The sequence below is a fragment of the Bos javanicus genome, chromosome 3, assembly GCF_032452875.1.
Source record: "Bos javanicus breed banteng chromosome 3, ARS-OSU_banteng_1.0, whole genome shotgun sequence".
NCBI classification, from domain to species: domain Eukaryota; kingdom Metazoa; phylum Chordata; class Mammalia; order Artiodactyla; family Bovidae; genus Bos; species Bos javanicus.
Window position 1 is genome coordinate 922882 of NC_083870.1, and position 15554 is coordinate 938435.

General features: G+C 45.0%; 1 protein-coding gene across 4 annotated transcripts in view; it reads left to right on the forward strand.

Annotated features, from left to right (window-relative positions):
- Nucleotides 1-1169, forward strand: part of ADCY10 (adenylate cyclase 10) — a 105656-nt gene extending 104487 nt beyond the window's left edge. For all 4 annotated transcript variants that reach the window (XM_061399400.1, XM_061399399.1, XM_061399401.1 and 1 more), the window contains one exon: nucleotides 649-1169. In XM_061399400.1, the coding sequence (XP_061255384.1) occupies nucleotides 649-810 (162 nt within the window). In that variant the 3' untranslated portion in view covers nucleotides 811-1169. The remainder of the gene's footprint in view (nucleotides 1-648) is intronic.
- The last annotated feature ends 14385 nt before the right edge of the window (nucleotides 1170-15554 follow it).

Below are 15554 nucleotides of genomic sequence, written 5' to 3' on the forward strand. Positions count from 1 at the left end.
TTTGGATTTCACTGGGTGTGAAAGGCCATCAGAGGCCTTTCTGAAAGGGATGACATATCCATAGGTTTGGTATTTGCACCTCCTCTTCCCCTTTCAGTTCTCATGAGATCCTCCCATCCTTCAAATTTAGCAATTTCTCTACCTTTTCATGGGGCTTCCCAGTTGGCTCATTGGTAAAGAATCTGCCTGCCAATCCAGGAAATGCAGGAGACATGGGTTTGATCCCTGGGTTAGGAAGATCTCTTATAAGAGGAAATGGCAACCCTGATATTCTTGGCTAGAAAATCCCATGTACAGAGGAACCTGGCGGGCAGCAGTCCATGGGGTCGCAGAGTCACACACAACTCAGAGACCAAACACCGCCACCACCTTTATTCATGTGCATGTCTTGCCTCTCCTCGAGAATGTGAACAGTTGGAACACAAAAATCATTTAGTCTCCAACACAGTGCCTTATTATACTCAGTATTTGTTGAATAAGTAAATGAATTTTCTCCTCTATGTGTTAGAGTTATCCTAGTTTGGGTAGCAAAAGTCATTGTTCATTTTAAAAGCTCAGGTACATTTGACCATTTCTGTATTAGACCACTCTTGACCATACAAGCTGAGAAGCAGTAATGAATTCTGTGTTCTCTTTTTCTCCTCTCAGGAATGGTGGTACTCAAACTCTGAGTTAACAGGAGACCAATGGCTTCAAACACTCTTGAATCTCCCATCATGGGAAAAAGTTGTATCAGGCAAGGTAAACATACAGGATATTCAGAAAAACAAATTCCTGATGAGAGTTAATATTCTGGACAATCCTTTCTAACCTTTCATGAAAGAGAACAAAGATTTTAATGACTCATTCTCTTGTGATTATCCTTTATTAACTTTTCTGTATAGGCAGCATCTTCCAGGTTCCTGAATACTTCCTTCTGTTCAGACACAGAACCAGACCTCTGGTTTCTCCTCTGTCTGGAGGGTCAGAAAGGGTTGGCAGTGTCATGCTTTCCTTTCTTCCAGCTTTGCACAAATTCCCTTTGCCTTTAATGCTGTTTTAGCTTATCTTGTTTATTTTCAGCCCATGCAGAATTGTATCAGATCGAAAAATTTTAGTATCAAAATGATACATTTTGTGGCAGATAGGCTTATATGTAATCTATTAAACTAAAAACGGTTATTTTTAAATGTCCAGTGTTATGTCTTTTGTATGTTGCCCAGGATTAAAAAATAGCTACTTCTCTTCATGGTCTGTAAGGTCAAAATTTGAAAAGACACATCTTTGTTGTGCCTGACTGCAGCCTCCAAAGCCCCTCTGACTGCATGCATCAAGGATCTGTGGAAATACATTTTTCAAAATTGAAATACTAGCAATTTTGAGGTGGATGTCTTTATGTGCTTAGAGTTTACATATTTCTATATTTAGCAAAGTAATAGCATTTAACTTCACTTCCCAGATGTTGGAGAAGCCGTCTGTGGTCACTGTCTCTCTTTTGCACACAAATCGATTGCCATAGGCACCCTGTGCTCCGATGGTGCGCGGGGAACACATGGAGATTCAGCCTCTCTCTGTGCTGCTGCAGTTCCCTCCTGTTGGTTCATTTCACAAACCCAGGTGGCCTCCGCAAGTAGGTGCCCGAGGAGATTTGTTGACTCTCTTCACCTTTCGATCCTGGAAGGAGGTTTTTCATGTCTGACTTTAATGGACACCTCAAATTCTCATAGGGATTTCCAAAGGCAGTGTGCCCTCTGAGCCTTCTTTTAACAGGCTAACGTTTCATTGTCCTTTAGCAAGAGGCAAAGCCGTGTTTTTCCTCCTGGTGATATAACTGAATTATAACCACTTAAGGAGGTTGGATAATACCAGTTGGTACTAGGAATTTAGCCACAGAGGCTGGGTCTTGGCCTGGTGAAAAGGACAACAGCCTGGGAGGTCAGAGCATTGGGTTCCAACATAAGCTCTGCTTTAAGCATACTTTATTCCTGGGACTCATCACCTAACCTCTCTATTTCAGTACATGAGTATGAGTATCAAGTAAGACAGTAAAGATGAAAAGGCATTGAAAATCATAACATGCTCTATGAGTGAAAAAAAATTAGTATCATACATGGCTGATTTTAAGTAAATGCATCAAATATTAAGCTTCATTCAAATATCGTCCCCTTCAAAGCTATCGTCTTGAAAGTTGTGTCAACTAAAAAGATGCAGAACATGAGAGTTGAGAGTTAAGTTTTATTTGGGGCAAAATGAGAACTGCAGCCTGAAAGACAGCACCTCAGGTAGCTCTGAGGAACTGTTCTAAAGTAGCAGTGGAGGAAAGTCAATATATAAGATTTTGGTGAAGGGGAGTTCAGTGCAATGAAGTGCTTACTTTAAAAGAGGTTTTCTGCTAGTCACGAGGAGCTGATGTCACCACGAGGAGCTAAGCACTTCATTGCACTGAACTCCCCTCCACCAAAATCTTATATATTGACTTTCCTCCACTGCTGCTTTGGAACAGTTCCTCAGAGCTACCTGAGGTGCTGTCTTTTATGAAGGATTTAGTGCTTTTCTAGATACAAGGAGATACAAGGATTGGGATCCTGAAATCAGTTCCCAAAAATACCTCTCTAAAGACCTGTTCCACCAGTTTCTCTGGAGCACAGGGTGCCTCACTCTCTACCCTGAATTCCCTGCAGGGGTGTTGAAGGTCAGCAGATGCAGCAGCACAGGCAGATGGCAAATGCTCACGTGTTTGTTGTTCCCTTGCTGGAGAGTGTTCTTGGCAGGTGCCAGTTTGTGGTTGACTTTTGCATACTTGTCCCATGTGCTCTCTTATCACCTCCATTATTTTATGTATCATTCATCTTAATCATTCACTTATATACTCATCCAGCTAACATTTTTTTGGACTAATCACTGTGCATTGGGCATGGATTAAATACCAGAGATTAAAATACAAAAATGTAAAAGACACAATTCTTGATCTTGGTGAGCTCATACATCCACTAGAGGAAACAGACATTCAAGTCAAACTCAGCCCATGTTAGTCGCTCAGTCATGTCCGACTCTTTGCAACCACATGGACTGTAGCCCACCAGGCTTATCTGTCCATGGAATTCTCCAAGCAAGAATATCAGAATAGGTTGCCATTCCCTTCTCCAGGGGATCTTCCCAACCCAGGGATTGAGTCCAGGTCTCCTGTACTGCCGACAGATTCTTTACTGTCTGCGTTACCAGAGAAGTCTGTATTTCACTGTAGTTATACTACAGGTATGAACACAGTAAACAGCATGGTGGAGAGAGTTGTCTTTGTTCAGTCACTCAGTCATGTCTGACTCTTTGTGACCCCACGGACTGCAGCACACCAGGCTTCCTTGTCCTTCACCATCTCCCGAGTTTGAGTTTGCTCAAACTCTCGTCCATTGAGTTGGTGATGCCATCCAACCATCTCGTCCTCTGTCATTTCCTTCTCCTCCCGCCTTCAATCTTTCCCAGCATCAGGGTCTTTTCTAATGAGTCAGTTCTTCACATCGGGTGGCCAAAGTATTAGAGCTTCAACTTCAGCATCCGTCCTTCCAATGAATATTCAGGACAGATTTCCTTTAGGGTTGACTTGTTTGATCTCCTTGCAGTCCAAGGGACTCTCAAAAGTCTTCTCCAACACCACAGTTCAAAAGCACCAATCCTTTGGCGCTCAGCCTTCTTTGTGATCCAATTCTTACATCCATACATGACTACTGGAAAAATCATAGCTTTGACTACAGGGACTTTTGTCAGCAAAGTAATGTCTCTGTTTTTTAATCTGCTGTCTTAGTTCTGTCATTACTGGAAAAGGGATAGCCTACCCACTCCAGTATTCAGGCCTAGAGAATTCCATGGGTTGTGTAGTCCATGGGGCAGCAAAGACTCGGACATGACTGAGAGACTTGCACTTCATTTTCACTTTTTAGGTCTGTCATAGCTTTTCTTCCAAGGAGCAAGCAATTTCACCATCTGCAGTGATTTTGGAACCCAAGAAAATAAAGTCTCTCACTGTTTCCATTGTTTCCCCATCTATTTGCCATGAAGTGATGGGACTGGATTCCATGATCTTCATTTTTTGAATGCTGAATTTTAAGCCAGCTTTTTCACTTTCCTCTTTCACCATCAAGAGACTCTTTAGTTCCTCTTTGCTTTCTGCCATAAGGGTGGTATCATCTGCATATCTGAGGTTATTTATATTTCTCGTGGCAACCTTGATTCCAGCTAGTGATTCATCCAGCCAGGCATTTCACATGATGTACTCTGCATAGAAGTTAAATAAGCAGGGTGACAATATACAGCCTTGAGGTACTCCTTTCCCAATTCGGAACCAGTCCATTGTTCCATGTTGAGTTCTAACTGTTGTTTCTTGACCTGCATATAGATTTCTCAGGAGGCAGATGTGATGGTCTGGTATTCCCATCTCTTGAAGAATTTTCCACAGTTTGTTGTGGAGAGAGTAGCACACACAAAATCCAGATGTCTCTGAAGACTTAGCTGAACTGCCTCTGACACAAAGTCATTTTGATTACCCTGTCCCTTCCAGAGGAGGGCAGAGGGCAAATGTGGGTGAAGATAGGTGAGTGTGTTAGAGAGAGCAGGTGCACACAGAGACAAGCATGAGCAACGCTGGCCTATAGCAGAGAGATGTTTGACGTGGAGCTTATTGGAGAGGTAAGCCCAGCAGCTGGGGGTCTGCTCTGCAGATGTTGTGCTGGACTAGAAGTGAAGTGCTGTCCTCCCAACCCCCAGCACATGCCTCTTCCTTTCCATTACATTTACCAGCACCTCCCAGATGAAGTCCTCCAGTGAAAAGCTGGGTGCTGGGTTCACCCACAATCTTTCATCCTCCAAAACTTCAAAAATGTCTTTTACTTTATTGGCTTGCCACCAAGCCAAAGCAAGACTGGAGGAGGTGGACAGGGGGAGGGTAGTCTGTTACTGGAAGTGTAATGACTTCCCCAGGACTGATCAAAGAAATCGAGAAGAGGAAGAACTAGGAAAAGACCAAAGTGCAAATGAGGGATTTTACATTTCATGTATCTGAATCCAGAGGAGCAGGCATCAGGCTTTACAGGAATCTTGAACTTGCTTTCTGGCCCGAGACTACACCACAGACTGACCATGTGACCTTTTCGTTAGTTTCCCCACTTCTAAACTAAACAGGTTGTGACAGGTTCCCACCCCTCCCAGTCTGCCATTCCCAGCTCCTAAAAACAGGCTGGGCGCAGGTCCATCTTCTCTGCAGCCAGCAGATGGCAACATGAGCTCTTTTCTCTGGAGGCGGCCCAGGGAACCGTTTTCTGGTCAAGAGCCAAGCTTTTGTCTTCCAACCCACAGCCTCAGTCCTGAACACTTAGAACCATGTCAGCTTCCATGGTAGCTCTCTTCAGTATCTATAAGAAGTTTCCAGCATATGGTTCTAAGGAACATCACTTGAGAAAGTAGATTCTGGCTAGAATTCTTTTTAGGAGAAGGCAGATAATTTCATGAAGCTTCCAGGAAGAGAGTAATGAATAAGTGAAGATCTACCTTTTCTTTCTTTCTTTCTCCTTCCTTCCTTCCTTCCCATGAGCTTGTGAACTCTTCTCCCCACGTCTACGGCTTCTTACAGGGCAGAGGCCCTGTCCTCACTCCCTGTCTCCAGCACCATTCTCGGTGCCTGGACATACAGTCAGTGCTCAGCAAGCATGAATTAGTGAATTAAACAATATTTTCATTTGATCATCTTGAATTAATTCTTACAGGCACTCTTAGAAAGAGGAACCTAATATTTATTGAATTTAGTATTTTTTATGTATGGGAAGATGCAAGAATCTGGGGTCTCTGAAAATTTTCCATAGATAAGTTTCTTAACTATCTAGGGGCTGATATCCAAAGCACAGAATGCTTCCTGTTTTCCTCCACCCTGAATTCCCTGGAGGCAACTACAGTGTCTAATGGCTTGATGCTTGTAGAACTGGAATGGCTGCTGCTGATGCTAAGTCACTTCAGCCGTGTCTAACTCTGTGCCACCCCATAGATGGCAGCCCACCAGGCTCCCCCGTCCCCGGGATTCTCCAGGCAAGAACACTGGAGTGGGTTGCCATTTCCTTCTCCAGTGCAGGAAAGTGAAAAGTGAAAGTGAAGTTGCTCAGTTGTGTCCGACTCCCAGCGACCCCATGGTCTGCAGCCCACTAGGCTCCTCCATCCATGGGATTTGCCAGGCAAGAGTACTGGAGTGGGGTGCCATTGCCTTCTCCTGAACTGGAATGGCAGGCAATATTTTTTTTTCCACAAATGTGGACCTGGGGCCTCACTGGATTGGTTCTGCATACTGCCAGTTGCTAGCTTTGTGTCCATGGGCAATTTATTTAATCTCTTTGTGTCTCAGTTCCCTTGTTTATAAGTTGAGGGTGATGCTAGTATGCACCTTATAGGGTTGATATGAGTTAATTTGGATGTATGCATCCAACATGTTGTTATTGTGTTAGTCGCTCAATCATGTCTGACTCTGCAACCTCATGGATTGTAGCCCACCAGGCTGCTCCGTCCATGGAATTCTCCAGGCAGCAATATGGAGTGGGTTGCCTTTGCCTTCTCCAGGGGTTCTTCCCTACCCAGGGATCGAACCCAAATCTTCTGTATCATCTGAGCCACCAGGGAAGCCCCAATTCTGTTGAGAGAACAGTCAGTTAAATTCAGAGCAATGAAAAACACTGCACAGAGTTTGCTGGAGAGTAAAAATAGAGGCATATACGCTAGCATGTCTTTAGAAGGTTCTAGGAAGCTTCCTGGAAGAGGAAATTGGACTTAGCCAGGTAAAGACGTTTCACATCAGGAACTGGTGCTGGAGAGGCTTGGAGGCCATGGAGAGCCTGGGTACGTCCACTTGGTCTGCAGCAAGGGGAGGTGTGTGAGTGAGCCGTAAGAGGCAGCAGGATCTGGATCACTTAAGGCCTTGTGGGCAGGCAGTTTAGAGGCTGAGGCTTTACCCTGCCAGCTATATGTCAGTGAATGGCTTTACTGAAGATGTGCATGGACCACATTTCTGTTTTAGAAAGACCATGCTCTTGGTGGAGAATGGATTAGAAGCAAGCTAGGCCAGCATGAAGGCTGGGAGATGGTTGCTATTGCAAGCCTGGGATAGGATGTCCTGTGGTAATGAAAGGACAGTGGAGATAGAGATAAGGGCTCTGACTTGAAAGATATTAGAATAGTGGATACTGAAATCAGAGACTGGCTTTTCAAGGAGAACATTCAAAATGAACAAATACATAGAGAGAGGTTGCATAAACTAAGGACTGAAAAGTTTCAAACACTTGCCTGTTTCCCGTTGCTTACTGAAAGAGTATTATATTCACTTCCCGTTCCCGCCCACCCATCCCCAGCCTTTCAGCTCCAGCCTTTCAACCCCACCTAAGGTCACCAGTGACAGTTTGTCATCTCTGTTGATGGTCCCAGTTACTGATCATCATGACTCTTCTCTCTTTAATTCACCAGCTCATCATATTCTACCAGTGTCCTTTAGTGTTCTGCCTAATACTTCTCAGATCCCTCCTCCTCATCTCTATCTCTATTGCCAAGTTTGAGCTCGCTCTGCTCACTGTATGATAGGCCAGTAAATCTGAGACGAGGTATTGGGATGAAGAAGAGACTTTATTGGTGAGCCGGCTGACCAAGAGGATGGCAGGCTAGTGCCTCAAAATAACCATTTTGTCAGGGCCTGATTGCCAGTTCCTTTTATGTATCAGAGATGAGAGGAAGTGAGGAAACAAAGTAAAAAGACTATTTAATCCTTGCAAATGTCCTCTAGAATGGCAAACCTCAGGCTGAGGAATGTGTTAGTTTTACTTCCTTACATTATGTATGCCTACAATAAGAAAAAAAGCAAGATGAGGGTTAAAGTCACAGAAGTAGATCCAGCATGAAGTGAAGTCACTCAGTCATGTCCGACTCTTTGCAACCCCATGGACTGTAGCCTACCAGGTTCCTCTGTCCATGGGATTTTCCAGGCAATAGTACTGGAGTGGACTGCCATTTCCTTCTCCAGGGGATCTTCCCAACCCAGGAATCGAACCCTGGTCTCCCGCATTGTAGACAGACGCTTTACTGTCTGAGCCATAAATTCAAAATTAACCTTTCCCAGTTACATTCCCACCACTGCTCAGAATCTGGTTCTGTCATCTCTGATGAAGCTCTGTAATAGCCATATAATTCACTGGCCTCTTAATTTCAGATTTCTATCCTCTACCAACTGGCAGCATAAGCTTGCTAAAAAGCAAATCCTCATTTGTTACTCCTCTACTTAAAATCCTATTTGCCTTCAGGACAACCTTCCAATTTCTTAGCCTAGAATGTGGGGCTTTCAAGACCTGTGCTTAGTCATTCGACTCTTTGTGACCCCATGGACTATAGCCTGCTAGGCTCCTCTGTCCATGGGATTTTCCTGGCAAGAATACTGGAGTGGGTTGCCACTTCCTCCTTCAGGGAGTCTTCCTGACTCAGGGATTGAACCCATGAACCTGCATCTCCTGAGTCTCCTGCATTGCAGGCAGATTCTTTACTGCTGAGCCATCTCCTGAGTCTCCATTGCAGGCAGATTCTTTACTGCTGAGCCACTGGAGAATCACCACACATTTATGCATGACTGACACAGGAGTTTCCTTAACATTGTTATTTCAATAGCCTAAAGCTGTTCTGTTCAAGACCTGGTTCTTCACCAAATCTGATGCTGCAATCACATGGGCCTAACTCCCACCCTGAAACTTTGGGTTGGTCCCTCCAACTGGAATGGTCTTTACCTAAGTCTCTCAGGATTCTCCCAGCTCGCTGTCGGATGTTTGTGGCCCTGAGTTGGGTTTATCAGTTCATCCTTATTGCCCAGACATTTATCCTTTCTCCTTGGAGCTGCTCGCACGTGACTGCCTGGAGCTCACTGTGACTGTGGGGCTGTCTCTGCTGAGCTTGTCAAGGGCAGGGATTCTGTCTCCCTCATCTTTCTATCCCCTTGGGGATACACTTGGTGTAGGGTCAAACATTAGAAGGCTGTCAGCATGCTCTGTCTTCACAGTTGCCTCCTACTCACCCACAGTGTGTGGGACACAGTAGGCACTAGTGAGCTCCGTCTTCCCACTGCAGAGTGGCAACCACCGGGGCCAGCACTGGGAGGCATGTTCATATTCCCACCCACCACACCTGGGAAAGGATCCGCCTGCAATGCCAGAGACCTGGGTTTGACCCCTGGGTTGGAAAGATCCCCTGGAGAAGGGAAATGCTACCCACTTCAGTATTCTGGCCTGGAGAATTCCATGAACTGTATAGCCCATGGAGCCGGGCACGACTTTCACTTTCACACCTCTATAGGAAGAGAAAAAAGGGGTGTGGGGACATGACGTGAGTGTGTGTGTGTGTGTATAATCTGGCACAACTATTCAAAATGATAACTCTGGCGTGGTCTGCACTATCACCGTCCAGTAGAATTTTCTGTGATGAAGGAAATGTTCTCTCCCTGCACTGTCCTTCGCCACATGTAGCTAGTGAGCACTTGAGACTGAGGATCTGAATTTTAAATTTAAATTTCATTAATTTAAATTAATGGTCTCATGTGGCCTGTAGCTATTATCTCGGACAGTGCTATAAGAGCATTAACCTTAAAATGCCAAAACAGAACCACTGGAGACTGAGCTGGGACATTTCTATGACAGAGAATAACACCAGCTTGGATCAGAGGGTAATTATTACTTCATAAGAGAAAATGTATCACTCCAGTTAAGCTAAACCTTTTATCAATATGTATTGGGTTGGCCAAAGAATTTTGTTCAGGTTTTTGTAACATCTTATGGAAAACCTTGAAAAAAGTTTTTGGCCAACCCAATATTTCTCCATTTAATGTGATTCCAGGATGCAAAACTAATGCTTAATAAGAGATCACATGTTAGTCTAACGCCCAAGTCATACAGTGGTGAGGTTGCTTTACTGGGCCTTTGTCTCTGCAGGAAGGGATGGCATTCTGCAATGACTTTAATGCATGCTGGCCCATAGGGAGGAGGAGGCCTGAAGGGTGGCCCTTGGAGAGTCACAGTCTATGAGCTTGAAATTAATTGAAATAGAAAATTTATAACGAACCTAAATCTTTCACTTTCTCTCATGGTATTTTCAAGGGAGGACATGGAAGGAGGCCAGTTATTTCCAGCCCAGTGCTAGCTCTCCTCCTAAGTTTACTTCACTTTTCTCCCTTGGGCTGTTTTCTCTCTTGCCCAAGCCCATTCAGCCAACACTCAATCATGAGCTGAGCCTCCTGCCTGAGCCTGGTGTGTCCTGAGGTGCCCTGTGCCCAAAGAGCCGTGCCCCACCCTCCGTGGTGCGTGCGCCTTCCTGATGACACAGTGCTGGCGCACGTCCTTTCACACGGGCCCTTGGCGTAGCTGCTGCAGCTGCTGCAGGATACAAGCGGCGTGGCACTTGCTGTCTGCCAGCAGCCCCATGCTCCACAGATGTTTCACATTCTTTGGGACCAAGATCCTTGAACACACTTTTCAGAGCTATTTCCCCCACTGCCAGACCCACTTCCTTCAGCAATGACTTACATGTAAAAAAGATCAGGGCTTTTAACCAGATAGGAACACCCAGATATGTTATAAACAAAGTCTCCGGGGTTCTTCTGGGCCAGCAAGAGCAAGGACATCGCTTTGCAAAATGATCCATATTCCTATTGTACATTCTAAGGGAGGCTCATTTGTACATGAGCCTATTGTACATTCTAAGGGAGGCCCTACAAAATAAGTTTAGATTTTATATTTCATTTATCTAATTGAAAGAAACAAAACCAAGGGACTTCCCTGGCAGTCCAGTGATTAAGATTCTACACTTCCACTGCAGGGTGTTTGGGTTTCATCTCTGGTCAGGGAACTAAGATCCCACGTGTCATGTGATGTGGCCGAGAAATAAAAAGCTTATGCAAAAAACAAAGTCCTCCCCTTCCTACAACCAATCCTATTCAAAGCAAGAGAAAGAATCCAGACTGAATCTAGATTCAAAACTCAGTCTCCATGGAGTCCTTATCAGGGGAAGGGAAACCTCAGGCCTTACGCAAGTTAACCTCAGCTGCGCCATTCCTCCCTTACCCTATCCCCACCCCCACCCCATGCCCAGCAGAGCAGTGATTCAGGTACACATGCCTGAAATTACTTAATGTCCCAAAGGGAGAAGTAACCACAGATGTATCAGCCACATAGCACTGGAGGGCAGCAATTGAAAACAAATGTGAGAATATGAAACCTGTCCAACTTCCTCTTCCCAGATGTTTGGAGATTAGAAAAAAAAAATCCCTTTCTTACATTCTGGAATAAGAAAGGCCAGATCCATAAAGCCCACAGTGAAGGAATGGATGGATTATTAAATCCAAACCCTGAGCCAAAAAGAGACAATAGTTTAACATCCTATTTTCAGAAGGAAACAGATGCTGGAAGCAGCTGCTCTCCTAGGACTCTCAGAACTTGAAAGATCTGTACTTCCTTCTTGTAAACGCAGCCATGTCTCCTGGAGGTTCTAGAGCTCCTTCCTGCCTTCTGCCCCAGTTGTTTTTCTTATAACCTGACTCAATCTGACTTGAGAGCAGCCTTCTGCCAGGATGTGAGGAGGGGAGGGGAGATGATCACATCTTTGGGCCTTTTTTTTTAAAGAGTCCATATGGACGAACACAATTATGTTACCACATGTGATAGACAAAACAAGACAACTGGTTGTACAACTATTTTTTTTTTTTGGCCGCACAGCAAGCAGGCCAGCAACTGAAACCATGCCTCCCGAAGTAGAAGCACAGAGTCTTACTCACAGGACCACAAGGGAAATTTCAAAACAAGACAACTGGAAACAACCTAAATATCCAGAAACAGTTTACAACTTTATGGTACAACTGTTACCCCAAAGCTGGTTTTTCCTCTTGTTGGATGTCAAACCAATAGTTACAAACAAGCCAAAGATCAGGAGGAGGAAAGATTTATTATTACTTGCAGCAAGTAAGGAGAACATCAAGAATCTTTCCCAAAGTAGTATTTCCCCACTAGCAAAATTGGGGAAGTTTTAAGTGAAGAATACATACATACGCATGAAGGGGCTTGAGCAGAGGAGAGTTCAGCATAGAATTCAGGCAAGGAGGTTGACAGAGTCCAAGCTTTAGCTGATTGAAGTCAGGAGGGTCAACATCCTTCACCTGAGTGGGGCCCTTACTTCCTGCAGAACCCAAAGATATAGTGTTATGTAGGAGGAGGAACTGGAGAAGACAATGGCACCCCACTCCAGTACTCTTGCCTGGAGAATCCCATGGACAGAGGAGCCTGGTAGGCTGCCGTCCATTGGGTCGCACAGAGTCGGACACTCCACTGGGTCGCACAGAGTCGGACACGACTGAAGCGACTTAGCAGCAGCAGGAGGAGGAACTAGAGCTCCCCTGGTGGCTCAACAGTAAAGAATCCACCCCCTAAGCGAGAGATGCTGGTTCAATCCCTGATCTGCAAAAATTCCCCCAGAGAAGGAAATGGCAACCTACTCCAGTATTCTTGCCTAGGAAATTTTTCCAGGGGCAGAGGAGCCTGGTGGGCTACAGTCTGTGAGGCCGCAGAGATTCAGACACATCTGAGCACAACTACAACCATGATAATAAATGACACACTCACAGGCACCAAGACAGTTCTTAGGCCAAGCGTAATTCTTGGGCTCTAAGATCACTGCGCATTGTGACTGCAGCCATGAAATTAAAAGACCTTCCATAGCTCGTTGGAAGAAAACCTATGACAAACCTAGACAGCATATTAAAAGGCAGAGACATCACTTTGCCAACAAAGGTCTGTATAGTCAAAGCTATGGTTTTTCCAATAGTCATGTACGGATGTGAGAGTTGGACTGTGAAGAAGGCTGAGAACCAAAGAATTGATGCTTTTGAACTGTAGTGCTGGAGAAGACTCTTGAGAGTCCCTTGGACAGCAAGGAGATCAAACCAGTCAATCCTAAGAGACATCACCCTGAATATTCATTGGAAGGACTGATGCTGAAGTTGAAGCTCCAATACTTTGGCCACCTGATGCAAAGGGCCAACTGATTAGAAAAGACCCTGGTGTTGGGAAAGATTGAGGGCAGGAGAAGAAGGGGATGACAGAGGATGAGATGGTTGGATGGCATCACCGACTTAACGGACATGATTTTAAGCAAACTGCAGAAAATAGTGGAGGACAGGGAAGCCTGGCATGCTGTAGTCCACGGGGTCTCAAAGAGTTGAACACAACTCAGTGACTGAACAACAATAATCACAACAAGCCAAAAAGTGGACAGTGGTCCAATTCCCGGAAATCCCCATCCCTTCCCCCAAATAGAATAATCCTCCCACTCATCAGCCGATAAAAATACCCAGCCCTATAAAAACCGACAACCCCATACCCTGGAATCTCTCATCTTCTGAGATGGCCCATACTCTGTGGAGTGTGTATCTCCCTGAATGAACCTTTCATTTTACTATGACCTGCTCTTGAATTATTTCTGGCACAAAGTTAAGAACTCACGCATGACTGCTGTCCCAGGGACTCGCTGAGACCTGGGATGTGACCGTCCTCTTGCACCCCATTCTCTTTCCTGCAACATTTGAAATTCTTTTATTTATTTATTTATTTTTAAATTTTATTTTATTTTTAAACTTTACATAATTGTATTAGTTTTGCCAAATATCAAAATGAATCCACCACAGGTATACATGTGTTCCCCATCCTGAACCCTCCTCCCTCCTCCCTCCCCATACCATCGCTCTGGGTCGTCCCAGTGCTCTAGCCCCAAGCATCCAGTATCGTGCATCAAACCTGGACTGGCAACTCGTTTCATACATGATATTTTACATGTTTCAATGCCATTCTCCCAAATCTTCCCACCCTCACCCTCTCCCACAGAGTCCATAAGACTGTTCTATACATCAGTGTCTCTTTTGCTGTCTCGTACACAGGGTTATTGTTACCATCTTTCTAAATTCCATATATATGCGTTAGTATACTGTACTGGTGTTTTTCCTTCTGGCTTACTTCACTCTGTATAATAGGCTCCAGTTTCATCCACCTCATTAGAACTGATTCAAATGTATTCTTTTTAATGGTTGAGTAATACTCCATTGTGTATATGTACCATAACTTTCTTATCCATTCATCTGCTGATGGACATCTAGGTTGCTTCCATGTCCTGGCTATTATAAACAGTGCTGCGATGAACATTAGGAAACTTTTAGCAAGGTGAAAAGACAGCCTTCAGAATGGGAGAAAATAATAGCAAATGAAGCAACTGACAAACAACTAATCTCAAAAATATACAGGCAACTCCTACAGCTCAACTCCAGAAAAATAAATGACCCAATCAAAAAATGGGCCAAAGAACTAAATAGACATTTCTCCAGAGAAGACATACAGATGGCTAACAAACACATGCAAAGATGCTCAACATCACTTATTATCAGAGAAATGCAAATCAAAACCACTATGAAATTCTTCTTTTAAAAAAATCTTGAATATACAGGGAAAACATGTGTTGCGAAATCTGCTGTATGATTAGGCCATGCAAAATTGCTGTTCTCTTGCTCTCAGCACATCCCCTGCCCCCAGTCCCTGCCTCATCTATACCCTACTCACCTGACTGACGTTACCTCTTAATCACAGAGCCCAAGTGGAGTTGCCTGAGTACTTAGCTCCCACCCATTCTTCCTCTCCCCCACCCCCAGCTTGTGATTGTTTTCATCCTTAGGCCAGAATGGCTCCATCCAGCGGGGAAATATCTGCCCCAGGAGGCTATGAGGGACTTGCTCCTCCCCTGTTTTCCCTGGTAACGGATGAGCCAACTTGATGTCAATTCCCTTATAACCTTGTGTAGCCTCCCCTCCCTCCTGGTAGGAGACTGCTGCCTCATCTTGCCTGCAGGTTGGCTCCAGGACCTTGCTTTGGATGTGTCTAATTTCCTGTGTGTTCCCCTGTCCCATAAACCACTGGCATCGCTGTCGGTAGCTCCAGGCTGTTTCTTTGGTCTCGAGACTGGGCAACTACAAACCTTGCAAGCCTGCGAGGTGCACCCAACAACTGTCAAGGCAACCAGGAGGCCAAGGAAACTCCCGTGAATGCTGAGATGTCAGGAAATAAGGACAGGGAGTGGACAGTTGCCAGTAAAATCCTGGGGTGGTCATGCACTTGCATCTGGGGCCCTGTGGTGGTTGTCCTTGATGAATGGAGGCTTCCAAGAGAGTACCAGAACTCACAGACACTCCGAAGGGTATTGCAGAACTATTGGCCTCCAGTACACTGGGAGGAAAGAAGTTAGATGATAGGGCAGTGGCTGCAGCTGTGCACTGGCTCTTCCCCACTGTGGCAAGAGCCCAGACACGCTGAGCTAGCGGCCAAGGCTGAGGTTAGGCATCTAGAGGAGGAGTTAAAACACAGGAGAAATGCTAGACGGGCCCAAACCGAAACTACAGACACATGAGTTGATGGAGGGAACAAGACGGGAAGTTAGAGACATTAGTCTCCATATGGCCTAGCTAAGAGGAGGCAGCTTCCCCAGTTCAGATGGTC